Source organism: Periplaneta americana, chromosome 15 (genome assembly GCF_040183065.1).
Source record: "Periplaneta americana isolate PAMFEO1 chromosome 15, P.americana_PAMFEO1_priV1, whole genome shotgun sequence".
Classification (NCBI taxonomy): Eukaryota; Metazoa; Arthropoda; class Insecta; order Blattodea; family Blattidae; genus Periplaneta; species Periplaneta americana.
In genome coordinates, this window is record NC_091131.1 from 58,825,434 (window position 1) to 58,842,718 (window position 17,285).

A 17,285-nucleotide genomic window follows, 5' to 3' on the forward strand; every position below is an offset into this window, starting at 1 on the left:
AGTAAGTGTTTTGTAGATAACGTAATATTCCTTAATTTTTTGACCAATGTAGTTCCGAAATGTTGGAAAAGTTAAGTTCCAGGACACGGTATAATACTCGAAAGTCTATTTCTGATTACAATTACAGTGAAAGCCTAAAAACGCATGTGGTTGCTTTTGTTTTACTTAATGTATTGAGAAGTCAGAAAGTTAGTTAGAAAATTATATAAAGAGTGTACGAAAAAAGTGGGCAAAACTTCAGGTATAGATTCCTTATTGTATAAAGGATAAATTAACGGTTATGCCAACAAGGATCCGGTAATGCTCGGGTTCTGTGTGAGGTTTACAAATATGATCATAGTGCACTTCAGTACGTTTGTTTGCTGGAATTATTTCGGTGCGTTGTTTACATTTCCTTAGATGAACTGTTCAAAAAGTTCACTTCCTGCCTGATTGCACGTTGCAGCTCATAATCTCATCGAGATCCGAACATGCTCTCGAATTCCTGGCGTAATTTTTGTCTCACTGCCTTGCAGAGTTCAAGCATGTTCGGATCTCGACGAGACGACGAAATAGCAGGAATGATCCGATGTCTTTCTTCAGGATCTCGGGGTAGAGGTGGCATATAAACTTTATTCTTCACATACCCCAAAAGAAAGAAGTCACATAGTGTCAAGTCTGGTAACCTGGGAGGACAATGGTAATAAGCTAAATCAGCGGAGGTAGCACCTCCATTCCAACGAGATAGTAGGTGATAGATTCAGAAATATCTATGAAACAAATTTTGTACCATCATAATCAACCTCACGGACCAGCAGCTAGATGAGGCCACCACATCAGTACTTGCCAGGGGTCTCAACTTCGCTCCCGCTCCAAAGAAAATTCCGGTCGCAGACATCATTAGCAGTATTGAAGGCGCTATCCATCAGCTCCCACCAGACAGCGCTGAAGAAATACGCCGAGAAGTTGCCAGGGCTGTTACCAAGGCCACCATTCCTAAGCCCAACATCAGCCGTGAGGAGAATAGAGCCTTGCAGATGCTTGGGAAGAACGACAACTTAGTCGTTCTGCCTGCGGATAAGGGAAACGCCACAGTTATCCTTTCCTCAACGCAGTATCAGGAGAAGATCGATCAACTGCTGAACGATCCGGCCTATAAAATTCTCCAGAAAAATCCCACCAGCTCAGTAGAGAGACGCACCAACCAGCTAATCAAGAAATCCTGTCTCCGCGCCGAGAGTAAGCGGTTAGTTTCACCGTCAGGCAGTATACCACCCAGGTTATATGGTCTACCCAAGATACATAAGCCGGAGGTACCGCTAAGGCCTATAGTGGATGCGATTGGCAGCCCTACGTACCGCTTGGCCCGCTATCTCACCAACCTGCTGCAACCACTGGTGGGTGGGTGCGTACATCATGTGAAGAACTCTACACAATTTGTACAGATCCTCGACAACATCAAAGTGAAACCGTCCGACCTTCTAGTCAGCTTCGATGTAGTGTCCCTCTTCACCAGGGTTCCACTCTCGGAAGCCATGCTACTGCTTTCCGATCAATTTCCACCTGACATCACGGAACTGTTCCGTCACACGCTCACCTCCACATATTTTCTACAGAACAACACCTACTAAGAACAGATAGACGGAGTCGCCATGGGTTCTCCGCTTTCACCAGCCATCGCCAACTACTATATGGAGCATCTGGAGCATGAAATACTAGCTACAGCGCCATTAAAGCCTACACATTTCTTCAGATACGTAGACGATACGTTCGTCATCTGGCCTCATGGACAAGACACATTACCAGATTTTCTCAGGCATATAAACAGTCTACGACCCCAGATCCAGTTCACTATGGAGGTTGAAACGAACGGTAAACTCCCATTTCTGGACATCCTTATCTCCAGAAATAACAACGGATCTCTGGGCCATGCGGTATACCGTAAACCCACACACACCAACTTGTACCTGAACACGAATAGTTTTCATCACAAAGCGCAACGGATGGGCATACTTAACACACTGGCCCATAGAGCAGTCTCTATATCGGACCCGGAGCAATTAGACACTGAATTTCAACACCTGAAGCTCACCCTCCAGCAGAATGGATATTTGGCTAAAGACATCACGGACTCACTAGAAGCGGGAAAACCAGCCACAGCCTGTCTACCATTCACAGGGAAGTTGTCGGGAAAGATAAGCAGACTGCTCCACAAGCATGGAATAAAAACAATCCACAACCTCCGCCAAAAATCAGGAACAAGGTCAGATCAGTAAAAGACGATCTAGGCCTCAGAGTACCAGGGATCTACCGCATCCCGTGTGAATGTGATGCGGCTTACATTGGACAGACTGGACGCACAATAGCGACGCGTCTTTCGGAACATCAAAGAAGCATCAGATTAATGCAGCCCAAAAAATCCGGATTGGCTGAAAATTGCATTGAAAAAAGCCATAGGGCTAATTTCAATAACACCGAGGTCCTGGTAAAGTGTGCGGGCTATTGGGATAGAAGAGTAAAAGAAACCCTGGCCAGAGCGGCTGAACGCGGTAACCTGAACCGGGACTCGGGTCTCCAACTAAGCGCGGCATGGTCACCGGCTATTAAATTTCTCACCGCCCGGACGACGGGCCGTCATCAGCGGAGAACTCGTCCGCCGAGCCCACCGTGAGACCCAAGGTCATTCAGCCGGAAAGCACAAAGCAAGACGACACGTCGGCAACGTTCTCGCCGCGGTCCGTACTAATAACAGCCAATCGGCTCACAGCTCCTCGGCTGACTCCCTCTGGCACTGTAAATTAAGGAGCTAGGTACCCTCAGATATAACAATTACATCTCTCCCCCCTCTTCGCAATTGAGCCATCATATAGCCAAATGGCTGGTCTCGAAATTGAGACAAATCAACAAGGCTCATGACAACAATCACCTCCTACATAATAGCCAAATTGGCTAGTCTCTTATATGAGACAACACATCCTGCCTAAGGTATTCCGTGGTTTTCCTCAGGCGTAAGACAAATGTCGGGATGAGCCCTATAAGAAATGGGCCACGGACCTATATGCCCTTCCCCATATATATTCCCCTTATTATAAACGACGTATGGCCTAGTTCAGAACATATAAATTGTCTATTAAATATAGGATGTCACTCAATTAGTCGCAAATTGAAAGGACAGGGACCTCTCAAATTGCAGATTTAGATTTCACGGCGCTTCTTCCGACGGCCTTCACATGATTTGTCATCGAACAACAGATGACAGCATCTTGCCATCCTAACGGCAAACACCAGCCAGCTCTTCCTCTTCCCGTTCCGTGATCACGTGATCAAATCTCAGTCCCCCTCGCGTATGTGGTACCTAAGAGATGACGTCCAATTTCGGCTTCCCCTTCAAAATTTTCTAGAGTTCCTTCAGTGGAGCAGCGTAACCCGGAGTGAGACTAGTGGCCAACAGGCTTGGAGCTCACATATTTAGTTTTGTACAGCCCCCAACCCCTTGCAAGGACGCGTTTTGCGTACCTTTTAAAATTTTTCCTCCCAATTCTCTTTCGATTTTTTTTTTTTTTTTTTTCCCCCCTCAGATATCACTTAACCCTGAAGATGAGGAAGATGAACATCCTCGAAACGTCGGTGGATCACCAACTTATGACCTGGCTGGAAGCTCGAGAAAATTTCGAATTATCATGTCGCCAGGAAAGCTTCAGTAGTTATTTTGTACCATTGTTACTGTATTTGCTTTCGCAAGCTGCTCAACGAAAAAACGATTTTATGTTGTGGAGCTGCAATTTTCCATCTTGTCTCCCATGGCAACACAAATAATACGAATATCGAAATTTAGAACTTAAAACTTGGAATGTTCGGCTATCAACTGACCATGTTAATTCCTTATTAATAATTACTTAGTAATAATTATATAAAAGTGTTACCATAATTTTGAAACGTGGTATATTGAAAATATTTGGAAATGCTTACCATTTTCCAAGTTTACTGATGACATGCACTCAAAAATTTTCAAATCATTATTTAGTTTTGAAATAAAATTAAATGAAGTCTGCAGCGTTTTAAAGATCCTGCAGTATTGCCCTCGCTGTGGGATCAGCAAGACGTTGAAGCAACACGCAAAACAAATACAGTAGTGTATAGCAACGACTAATATAAAATGAAGAAAAGCATATAATGTGTTTTTAAGTTGTTTATTCTTATTCGCAGAATTTGTATACTACAATTTCAGTTATTGAATATAAATCATTTCTTGTAGTATCCGTAAGGATTGGTTGGATTCAGAATGTAGCGAATGTTGTAAAGTATGGTATCTACGTTGCTCAGGGCGGGGTATCTTAGACTGTTGATCTGATTTTGAGCCTGCTGCACGGTCTTCATCAACAAGTAGTTAGATTTGTACAAGTCACATTCTTGTATGCTTCCATCTAGAAATAAGATAGAACTCAGATTAGCATTTTTCTTCTAGGGTTCTAGAAACCATTTAATTCTTCTGGGGAATCTTTGCTATTATCCATTCACTCCAAGAAATTGTGGAATTAAACAAACACATTACGTATCCTTTCGTGCTAATGTACTCGATTGGTAGTTCTTCAAGCGAACAAACCTGTTGTATATACAGTCAGTTTTCTCCTATTTAACAGGTTCTTATGAAACATTGCACGGAAGTTACAGGTAGCATATTTTTTTCTGTACAAAATTATATTTACGGTTCCATGTGAGGAAATACACCTCTATAGGGGACGCATTTAATCAATGTTAATAACTTCTCTCCTAGCCAATAGATTTTTATGAAACGTTATACAAAATTTACACATAGCGTAAATGTATATTTTAATCTACAATGAGTACGTTTTCATAAGATGTGTCCTTTTATAGTGGTGCATTTAGACAAAATAAATTCTCTCCTATTCAATATACTCTAATGAAACTTTATACAAGAATTACAGGTGGCGTGTACAGTAGATGAGACAAAAAAATGTGCTACCTATAACTGCTGCACAGTTTTTTTTATAAAAATTTGTTATATAGGAGAAAAGTTATTAATGCCATTTAAATTCACCCTTATACTTCCTTTTACACAAACGTGATCAGAGTTTCTACAAAAAACATATGCTATGTATAACCCCTATACATAGTTTCATAAAAAGAAATCCGTTAGAATTGATAGAAATTATTAATTTAGTCTGAAACCACACCCTATGAAGAGATAGTTTCTCTTACATAAACGTAATAAGAGTTTGTACAGAAAAATATGTGCTACCTATAAGGTCTGTATAAAGTTTCATAACAATCCGTTAGAATGCAGAGAAGTTAGTCTATTTATTTTGTCCAGCTTGCTCACTGTCTACTGTCGTTAAATAACCAAGTATAAAAATATTATTATAATCTTACTCGTATTGGCTGCACTGATCACTTTAAGCTTTAAAATAGAGTGCAATTGTATATATATATATATATATATATATATATATATATATATATATATATATATATGCATATATATATATATATATATATATATATATATATATATATATATGCATTAACTACTCAATGGAAACTCACCTAAGACTGAAGTAAGTTTCGTAGATTTGTTTTCAAACAAGAAATAAATAAAGTTTAAAGATGACAAAGAAATATGTTGCATTTCCGGGGAAAAAAAAAAAACATCTAAGTCTACCGTTCAAATATTTCTGTGAATGAAAGAAAACTAACAAGAATATTGGTAACCAAAAAAAAACACTAATTTTCTAAATTATCGTGTAAACCATCAGTTTAAATTAATGCACTTTCAATTTTTTGTGGAAAGTTTTTTATTTCCTGTAAAATTTTTATTTTTGGTCTTGACCGGTTTTTGTACAGTCATCTTCAATTACTCTGGCAGTCTCCGGTATGTTTTCATTGCTAATTTCTTCGAAGGTAGATAACTGATTATCTTTAAATAAGAATTCGTCTACTATTAAATCATGTTCAATGGGAAACAGGTTTCAAAGTCTTTCATTGCAATTCCGAGTTTTCCTTCAGTTTTGTCACCAGTCAAGGAACTCTTCTGAGGTGGGATTAAACCTGTGTGGCTTCAGCAGCTCTTAATTTTCGACGACGTCACTTCATTTGATGAACGCTGTATCATGAATAGTACATTCTTGAGCGACAAATTAATTGCTACATGATCATTAATGCACTGGGTGAAATGTTTGACCTTATGGTGGTGGTAATGTGCTTTAGAACACTTTATAATTCCGGCATCTAGTTCAGGGGTTGAAGCAGTCCTGTTGAGTTAGACGGTAGGAATTCAGTTGTCACATTATTGACTGACTCTGGTTTGTGACACGAAATTTAAAAAGTCACTTGTTTGATAATAATATCAATCTAATCTAAAGTCACAGATAGCTTTTTGTTCTAAAAACGGGCGATGCAATGTTAACATGATTAGGAACCATTGGCGTGCTTACCTTCCTGTTTCTTCTGTACGTCCTGTAAGGCATTCTGAAGGTCCTCGAAGAGGGAGGTCAAATTATTCGCTCCCTCGACCACGTTGTTGACGAGAGAGAGGCCCTCGGTTGTATTAGCAAGTATTGCGTCCAAATCGGGTAAAGCAGGAGCCTCTGCAATATAAAACTTTATTAGGATTTGAGTCACATTCTTCCGCACGCAAAACCTCTGTGCTTAAGAGGAGAGCTTCCGTTTTGCTAATCACATGACTACAGAATCGTGCTGCTTCTGAGAGCTTAAAGACAGTTACCTGTTAAGAATCTCAACACGAATGTGAAAGAACACATTTCATAGTGATGATGGTAGTGATGATAACGATGGTAATAATAATTTTTATTATTTATTTATTATTATTATTATTATTATTATTATTATTATTATTATTATTATTATTATTATTATTTATTCCTGTTTTTGGTAAGTTGAGTCGAGTCTGCGACATTTGAGACAGTGTGTCATTCCCGACAGTGCTAATATTCTCCTCGACAACTTGATCAACAAGTACATCATTTGCGACAGACCATGGCTAACGAGAAAGACAGACTTCGTCACGAATCGGAGTCACGTGATTGTTATGGTCTAATCATGGCCATCTTGACAATCACCTAATATAAATACATCTTCAAAGTTCTAAAAAAAAAAAAAGCAACAATGGAATCGCTATATTAAACTCATGTTAAACATGCATTTATATTGTTCAACTAGCCGTACCCGTGCGCTCCGCTGCACCCGTTAGAAATAAATATAAAGTAATTACATAATTAAAATAGGACATATGATCCAAGGAACATTCGTGTTTGATAGAAGGATAAATCGTTTTTTATGTTACTTAATTTAAATTGTATTAAAAAAATTAAAATGCGATCATTTTGATCCAAAGACCACTCATTTGGTCATAAAAATTACTTTAGGAAATAAAGGAAACGAAAGCCTATCAAGTTTTCTGTGTATAAGAAGCTATTTTAATCTTACCTGTCCTCGATTCACTCAGAAGTTACTGTAATAACATTATAGCATTATGCCCATCTAGAGAAACTACACTTTCCAATGGTGAATTAATAATTAATTATACAAATCGATTAATTTAGCTTCCGATATTACTTCATACAAATACAGAAACATTCTCTGTAGGCTACCGTATGTTTCATAGCTTTTGGTTGTTGTTGTCCAAGGCCCCTTATAGACGAAGTCATTTGTTTCTTATTTCATTATACCGCCTGAGATGGCGATGTTATTGTAATTTTGAAACTAATTTATCTCATTAAATATCAGTCCTATCAAAATTTTGCATGGAATAACACTTATCGGAAATTATTTTTAAATAAACATTTGTTATGTAATATTTTTCACGAAAATAAATAATAAGGGAGATATTTAGATTTATTTAATTCAAGCCCACTTATAACCCCCCTTTTAAATAATGTATTTTGAATGCCATATAGCCTAAATTCTAAGTTACAACGAACTTAATTTATATTCCAGTTTTCATATAAATCGGTTCAGCCATTATCGCGTGAAAAGGTAACAAACATCCAGACAGACAGACAGACAGACAGACATACAAACAAAAATTTCAAAAAAGCGATTTTCGGTTTCAGGGCGGTTAATTATATATGTTAGGACCAATTATTTTTGGAAAATCGAAAATTACCAGAAAAATTTCAGCTACAGATTTATTATTAGTATTGGCCATGTTATGACTAAGAATGTGACGTCGTGCCGTAGCCTGTCTTTCTCGTTAGCCACGCGACATACCCATAATTTATCTTTATACTCCTCTTTCTGTGTCTTGCATTTGGCGTAAGGCTCAACACTTGGGTATAGTTTAATCTTACAACGTGGACCAAGCAATTCGACTTCACATCCGTATGTGTGCATCATTGGCGTTCTTGCAGCGTGAAGACGTTGAAAGGGGCTGGTTATATGTCATGGAAGATTCACCTAGCAACCAGAAAGTAAGAGAATTCAACGACTACTTTTTGAATCAGTGCCTTGAAAATGACAAAATACCCATCAGTATGTTTATACCCATAGAATGTACCAATTCAGCTATTCGGTTTGTTCATTTATTGGTATTGTCAACATCTGCTAACCTCAATGCGATATTGATTACATGAAATAGTGTGAAGTATCATGTAAACAAGGAACTAAAATGTAAATATAAATATGTCTGTTGTAAAAGATAAGTGGACGAATATAGCAGCAGGGACGATTTATAGACACTTGTTTATTATAGAGTTAAGAAAGAGAATTTCAAACTTAGGAAGTAAAGAAGTTTGAATGTTTAAAATAAATGCGATAGGGTGGAAACTTACACTAAAACCAGAAGTAAGTGTAAGTTAAACCAACATAAATTGAATAGTCATATGATAAAAAATTTGTTATTAAATTGTATATATTTAATGTGTATAATCACTATTTATGCATGTATCACTTTCGATTATCAAGTTTATGTACTTTTGAACTATTAATAAATAATACTAATACTCATCAGTATGTGGAACTGTTACAAAAGAGAACACAGAACCAACAATGCAGTGGAAGGATTTGATCGCAGACCTTTCAAGAAGACCAAATCCCAACTTGTTCGTTTTCATTAATAATCTGAAAAAAAAATCGAATACAACGATTTCTTATGTGACAGACATGTCCTTTATATCAAGGAGAAGAACATAAAAACGAGATATATTAAAATTTACGAAGTTTTATGTACGGCTTTTAAAAAATATGATTCAGACAGGCAATATAGCGAAGGCTTACTGAAAACAGTTGCACATCTGCACAAACTGGGACTATGAAAACATTATTTTCAGTTTCATTTTACTTATTTATGTAACTTTGTAAACCGTCTACCTCGCCTACTTCAAGGAGGGTAGCTAGTCCCAAGCCCAGAAAAAGTGTGAGGGAAAAGTTGCGAGTTCTTAAGAATCTTCTACTGTCGCAAATGACGCGGATAAAAAATGTTTTATTGAAAAAACCACCTGCAGTTACACGACACTGTCGGAAATGTCACACGTAATGACCATTGACAGAGATGAGAGATGACACTGTCGCAAATGACGCTCTCCGGTTGAGTCCGGTCTGCTCTTGCTATATAACTTTTAATTTGTACTTTTCGACACCGTACTGGTAGGAAAGTGAAGATATTTATTTATTTATTTATTTATTTATTTATTTATTTATCTATTTATTTATCTGTTTATTTATCTATTTATTTATCTATTTATTTATTTATTTAACTAGCTAGCTAGTGAGTACAAATTAAATTTATAAAACAAAAATGTTTCTAGCCACTACCGTACGGTGTGGTCTTAGCCAATAATATAACATGAAATTTACAAGGACAGTTTACTAAATACAGTAAGTAACTTAATTGAAACCAATAAATAACACACTAGAGCAGAAAAAGAAGAAAGAGAAAAATACACATTTAATATAAATTGGCAATCAGACAGAAACCACAGATATTCAATAAAAACATGAATATAGTCGACAGAAATAAAAGGTAAAGCAAGATATTGTTCATATTATGTATCATGAATAATTTTATAAATTTCTTTTTTAAAAGCTTCAATTTTAAAATATTTCAAATTTGGACAGATTAACGAAGTAGGGAATAAAGACGTCACGTATTTTTAATATAGTCACCATTGAAACAATAAGTTCCTTGTACAACGACAGCGATTATTTTTCTTCACGGTAAATCGAGAATTGATCGTCCTTAATATATGATTTGTCTGTTATTACACTTTTTGAGGCAGACACTAATAAGCGACTCTGAAAGTTCAACTAAAGGAAGTATAATTATTATGCTAACCATATTGCCAGTAAATTGAATTGAATTCATTTATAAAGCCCTATTCTGTGCGTAGGTTTCATGGGAACTTTGAGTAACAGACACGAGTTGCTACGGAAATATAATACAAAATATATTTATTACTAAAATTCAGTTTATAATGCTTCGTTATAGGCATTGAACGTAAATTTGTTACGGAAATATAAGGCGAAAGAAGATATTCATCCGTAAATTCCGGTTCGAATGGATATATCAGTATAAAATACTTTATAATTATATGAATTGTATAATATAAGCTCTTACGAAAATATCGTAGGTATGTGCTTGTTTCTAAGCATAATGATAATAATAATAATCATAATCATAATAACAATAATAATAATCATCATCATCATCATCATCACCACCACCACCACCATCTTGATATATTATAGAAACCTAGTCCTAATAGAGCTAACTGTTAATGTCTACAAAAGTTTTCTTGCCGTCGCTTCACGGATTGTCCCAGTGTTCTCTCTTTTGGTTGTAAACAAGATTGTCCTAGAGGTACTTGCTCTGAATATTCAGTAAACTTATTGAAACGAACTATTTTTATACTTATATACCTGTATCCTAGTATTAGCTTTTGTGTACATAGGTAAACATATAATACTGTGTACGAAATAAAATTACGTTCGATGAAAACAGAAATTATGAATGTTGGAAATAGCTGACTGTACTCACCATCGTCAGCACGGGTGTAGCTGTGAAGCTGAAACAAAGATAAATAATTAGTTGGTGTAACACAGAAGTCTCGAGACATTGTGCAATTACGAGATCAAGTGACATTTTTCCGTAAATTTCAGTAATATGTAATCCTCATTCATTCAATTTTATGAAGACGAAAGGAATTATAAGCATTTAAACATAAATTATAGGCTATTACAGTACAAATTGGTGATGGACTGTTAAAAAGTATACGACAGACTTGTTAAAACGCAGATTGGAGTATTCAGCACAATTAAGTCCAAAGCTAGTGATTATTATTATTATTATTATTATTATTATTATTATTATTATTATTATTATTATTATTATTATTATTGTTATTATTATTATTTGTCTATTTATTTATTCTGGCGGAATTAAGACCAATAGATCTTCTCTTCCACACTACTAGAAATACAAATACTGGTAAAACACAAGGAAAGAACTACAAATAAGTTAACAATATTGATCTACATTAATAATGGCAGAAATTATGGAGCTCAGGGAAATAATGTTTTTGCCGAAATAATAGTACCGCTTTGTTTCTAGGAATTATTTGTGGAATTAGTGTCACATTATTCTAAAAACTAAAGTAATTATTGATTTTAAAGTGCAGTCGTTCTGCTCTTGTAACTATAATGAAATGACGGAGAAAAGAATGAAAGAGCAATATATGTATTACAGGCCATTCGCTATCTCAAGAAGCTAACTTGCGCGTGAGGGGAAGAAGAAAGTGGATTGGGAAGCTTCACTCCCTTGCTACGATTCCAGTTGCAGATAGCTAGCAAACTAATCCCCACCATAAGTTTCTTATAGTCCGGGCGTCCATTTCATACCTAGACGATGTCAAAGAGGGCGCTTTCTTTTGAAGAAATAAGATAAGAGTTTCTTTATTCATTAGCCCTTCCCAGATGCCGCTTCAATCACATGATTCCTTAGCAATCGTAATTGACGTTCTCAAATCAACTCAACGTGGAGTAAATATCAATGTTGTATCACGAGTTGTTTTATGACGATAAAATAGGTTAGAAATTTTAATTTCAATTTTAATAATTAGAAGTAATCTCGTAGCTTAAAATGTATTCACTGTGAAAAGTGGTGGTAGAAATCAGTATATTGATGTTGAAACGCAAATGTGACAACATTGCTTGACATTACAAATATTCATGCGTGCGAAAAATATATAACGAACACAAATAGCCTGGGTATTAATTTGACTCTCGGACTAAACTATAAGCTACGGCGCATGCATGCATGCATTTGGTTTCACAAGGTAACGAATGGCCTGTAAAAATGTAGCGCATTCATTTGTTCTGAGCGAACATTCTGACCAAGTATGCAAGGCTGAAAAACCGAACAAGAAACACTAATGAAGTGGTTTATTGCGATAGTGGTAAAGTAATTTTGAACTATGCGATTTCTCTGTTCTGAATCCAGTTCCTAGTTTATATAATTTTATTTTAGCTGGCCGTAAATAAAGCTTCAAACAAACTGAAATATAAGATGCTACAGAAGTAGTTGCTCTTAAAATTCTTGTTGAAGTATATTAGTATAAACAAGATCTTGGACATAAATGATAACATGATTGGTATGGAATTGGGACGCGAAAGAAGGAATAACTATAATGTAATTTTTATTATGTCAGTACAGATAAGGTTTTAAACATAAATTATAAAAATTTCAGAAACACAGCTTACCTGAAATACGAGAGCCGCCAGCAACGTGATTCCCACTGTTTTCCTCAACATTGTATCTGTAAAAAGAGTAAGATACAGTGAAATACCGCTAATTCGGAATGCATAATAATTCGGGCAGGTCTTTTTTTAGACTGCCTCCGTGATCTGTTGGTCAGCATGCTGGCATCCAGATAAGGAGGTCCGGGGTTCGATTCCCGTGCTGGGCGCTCGGTGAATTTTTCTTGAAGAAGAAGAATTCCCTGGGTGTCTAAGTCTGGAAATTTGTGTGAATGTGAGTGTGCCGGGTTAATATTAATTAATCAATCATCACAAATATAAAAAAAATACATCAGGACTGCTCTGGGCAGTAACCTGAACACACGCTTCAGCGTCACATTGTTGACTAGTAACTCCATCTATTAGCACAACCATAAAGCATCTAAATGATGCTATAAAGTTACCAACAACGAGAAAAAAAGTATTTTCTTACATAAGAAATAACCACTGCTCTCGGGTTTTTTATTTATTGATTGATTTATTTGTTTATATATATGTTTGTTTGTTTGTTTGTTTGTTTGTTTGTTTGTACCAAATCCTTTTGTTTTCCCAACACGGTGATGTTTTATTTCTACTATCTAAAATATTATTTTTGTAACCTTTCAAAATTTGATTTTTTTTTTTACATTGGGGAATTTAATTGAAGTGAATTTTATTATGGCAGGCAGAGTAACTGTCTCATGCCCTCATGTTATATTGCTACCTATGCACTTTCTTAGAACGAGGTACCCAGCTTCAAACCGATAGATCTGTTAGTATAGGTACGTTAGCAGAAACCCACAATTTCAAAATCACACAGTTTTTGTGCACTCGATGTGGATTTCTGGCTTCTTGTCAGCCCACTCGAGTTATGTGGACATAAAGAGAAAAATTGAGACGGTGTCGGGTGACGGTCCTGGGTAGCTTAGTTGATAGACCGTTGATGCGATCTCTAAGAGCCATTTGTAAGTTTTAAGTATTATTATATTACATTCCATTTGTCGTATTCTTCTTTAAGTTTTCCCTCTTAACTACGAATTTCTACTAATTGAGTTACTTGTGTTAGCTATACTGTATTCCAACCCCTAGAACTGTATTTTACTTTTTCCTAGTATGGTGTTACAGTACTTTCATTTTGTATAGTGTGAATTATTTTGTAATATGTTAATATTTTATTCTATTCACTTTCTGTTAAACTTCACTGCTTGTGGTATTTGTGACCTGTGGAGTATAAGGGAAGACCTTATGGCCTTGACTAATCCAGTATAAATAAGTAAATAAATAGATAATAGTAAAATAACGAAGGTAACATCAATTCTGATGTATAATGCCGTTTACAAGCGCATTTTAATCGAATCTAAAATGAAAGAAGGTTGTGCATAAAAAGAAGAGCTACTTACAGGAATGCCGGGTTTCGAGCTATGTATGATCTTAGATGTCTAGCTGAAGTGTAGTGACAAGCAGCACCTATAGCCATATATAATATATCCTTAAGTTGAAAAAATTTCTGGTATTACCCTCGTAATCACGATACCTGTGTGCGTGAGTGTGCTATGTAAACTTTTGTAGCAAAAACTTGATAAAGAATGTTTAAAATGACAATATTCAAGGTTTCTTTGATAACTCTATGTGCTTGTTGTGGAAACTATACCTATATGTCCTATTTCTATTGTAATAGTATAATTTAGTGCATTAGCACTAAATGTAGGTCAAAAGCGATAATCATATTTTACGTACGGTATATGAGATTTTTTATAATATTGGTGAATACTACACAAGAGAAACGAATAAACCATTTAAATGGCAAATTTTCTACATTGTGTATAGTGCTGCTAATTAAATATCGGCTATTTCAAGTAGAATATGGGGAACTAATTGCCTGCGATCTTTATTACAAGTATGAAATTCGTCCTCTTATTTAGTGCACACACAGATATCTTTTTAATGTAATGTATTTAACTTTATACGCAAGGGCGTAGCTTCCATTAATGTGGTGCATGCATTGCTTCTTCTTTTATTTTTGAAGTTCAGTTTTTCTTTCAATTGTATGCGAATAAACTAGCTATTCAATTTCCTCTTGGATTGTTTTAATGTAAACATGTCGCACGAATTCTGTTTTATATGTTATTGAACTCTTTTGGATGAAAATGAAAGTAGAACCTTCAATTTAGACTGTAGGACTCAGGAGGTTGTGAGAAAATGTTACAGTGAGGACTGGGCATCAAGCATTTCTTTTTCTGTTTCTATAAAATTTCAATTTGGCGTTTGCAACGTTTTCCCGCTCAGTTATTCAATTTTAAATCTGGATGAATTGTGATGAAGTGAAATGTTAACTTCCGAATGCCTGCTTGCCGCTATGAGTTGCTGGGGAACGAAAAGGAGACAGAGAACAGCAGAAATGTACCTTCAGGAGTTCCTCAAGAGTCTGTTCTTGCACCTCTATTGCACATATACATACCACTTCTTCGTGGCCGACTGTATAATATATAGAAAAATTAGTGATCAATCCGATATCACCGCCTTGCGAAACGATCTTAACGTTATTGAAACCTGGACGACAGAAAATAAAATTAAAATCTGTGTTAGTAAAAGTATGTCCATATGCTTCTATAGAACGCATAAATAAATTTGTCTTAAATATCAGCTGAATGGTACACCGGTGCCACAAGTGAACACTTGTAAATACCTAGGCATATATTTAAGTAAAAAACTGGGTTGGGAGGAACAAGTCACTAATATTACACGGAAAGCCTGGAAAGCACTACATTTCTAATTCGTAATTTATTAGAATCACTTTCAATATATTCTACGTGCATATGTGACCATATTACCTCGCGAATTGAATTTTTAAATGTTTTATGTCATAAATCATTTTCAAGTTGGTTAACCTGTATTTATGTTTACTGGCTTGTACTCATGAGAAATCACCATTGGTCAATTATACACAAATAACATCAGAATGCCTAATATCAACTTTTGTATCGTTATTGATATGCATACGCATGCCTATTTCCGTTCTCGGTTTATTGTGAATCAAAAATCTTCACATTCACTTCCTGCGCTTTCCGTTTTCGTTCTGGTTCTCGTTCCCGGTTTATTTTGGATGAGTCTTTATTCTCAATGATTTCTGAGAAACAGCTATTTGAAAATAACAGATTATTTGCATTTTAACTTCAGTGGTTTTTCGTTTCATGTTCATCTGTGCTATGACTTCTTACTGATTCATCAGTTTTATTGTAATGGAAAAACAGTAGTTTGTTAAACTCGGCTTGTGTAGGTCTATAGATTGATTGAATTATAATGCTTCATCAAAAAATTATTCATTTGTCTAGCATTCCTTGGGAGGGGGATGCACCAAAGGGATTTTCCTTTGCAGACCACAAATCACACATGCGGACATGATGTGATGGTCATGCGACGCACATGCATATTATGACAACCTGTCCACTTAAGAGTGATAGAATACAGACCAATTATTGCGCAAATTGTAAACAGTTACCGGTAAATGCCTAATACAGTAGAATCGGGGAACAAAGTAATATATTTGAAACAATGTTTTTAGAGTGGTAAAACTTTCCTCAAGAAGTGATCGATAGTTTAATAATGTCCATACCTGATAGATGTGGAACTGTCCTAGCAATGACAGGACATCATACATCTTATTAACCCTTTACTTTTTTGTAATCTGTTTATGTTCCTTGTAGAAATTATAAATTTAACTGTAAATTGTCTTCTTATTATTGCCTTTAAAATTATTAAACCTGAAATTCACTTCCTTTATTAATAGCTTCAGTTAATTTAGTTCACCAGACAAGATTTTAAGTAAGTGTCTGGTAGATAACGTAATATTCTTTAATTTTTTGACCAATGTAGTTCCGAAATGTTGGAAAAGTTAAGTTCCAGGACACGGTGTAATACTCGAAAGTCTATTTGTTTACATTTACAGTGAAAGCCTAAAACCGCGTGTGTTTGCTTTTCTTTTACTGAATGTATTGAGAAGTCAGAAAGTTAGTTAGAAAAGTATATACAGGATGTAACGAAAGAAGTGGGCAAAATTTCAGATATAGATTCCTTATTTTATAAAAGATAAATTAATGGTTATGCCAACAAGGATCCGGAAATGCTCGGGTTCTGTGTGAGGTTTACAAATATGATCGTAGTGCACTTCAGTACGTTTGTTTGCTGGAATTATTTCGATGCATTCTGTTTACATTTCCTTAGATGAAATGTTCAAAAAGTTCACTTCCAGCCTGAATGCAGGTTGCAGCTCATAATGTCATCGAAATCCGAACATGCTCTCGAATTCCTGGCGTAATTTTTGTCTGACTGCCTTGCAGAGGTCAAGCGTGTTCGGATCTCGATGAGACGACGAAATCGCAGGAATGATCCGATGTCTTTCTTCTTCAGGATCTCGGGGTAGAGGTGGCACATAAACTTTATCCTTCACATACCCCAAAAGAAAGAAGTCACATAGTGTCAAGTCTGGTAACCTGGGAGGCCAATGGTAATAAGCTAAATCAGCCCAGGTAACACGTCAACCCAACGATACGGTAAGTTGT

General features: G+C 35.9%; 1 protein-coding gene and 1 long non-coding RNA gene across 2 annotated transcripts in view; one reads left to right on the forward strand and one right to left on the reverse strand.

The window, feature by feature from the left end:
- Nucleotides 1-4,153: 4,153 nt before the first annotated feature.
- On the reverse strand, nt 4,154-14,272 carry LOC138714988 (uncharacterized). The gene is made up of 5 exons (XM_069847339.1): nt 14,127-14,272; nt 12,712-12,767; nt 10,991-11,018; nt 6,432-6,584; nt 4,154-4,403 (listed from the first exon to the last, which is right to left on the reverse strand). Exons 2-5 carry the CDS (start codon nt 12,760-12,762, stop codon nt 4,222-4,224), a joined length of 414 nt encoding a protein of 137 aa, XP_069703440.1. The 5' UTR covers nt 12,763-12,767; nt 14,127-14,272; the 3' UTR covers nt 4,154-4,221.
- Nucleotides 14,273-17,131: 2,859 nt separating this feature from the next.
- Nucleotides 17,132-17,285, forward strand: part of LOC138714990 (uncharacterized) — a 182,341-nt gene continuing 182,187 nt past the window's right edge. Inside the window, exon 1 of the long non-coding RNA XR_011336144.1 lies at nt 17,132-17,276. This is a non-coding gene — a long non-coding RNA (uncharacterized lncRNA). The remainder of the gene's footprint in view (nt 17,277-17,285) is intronic.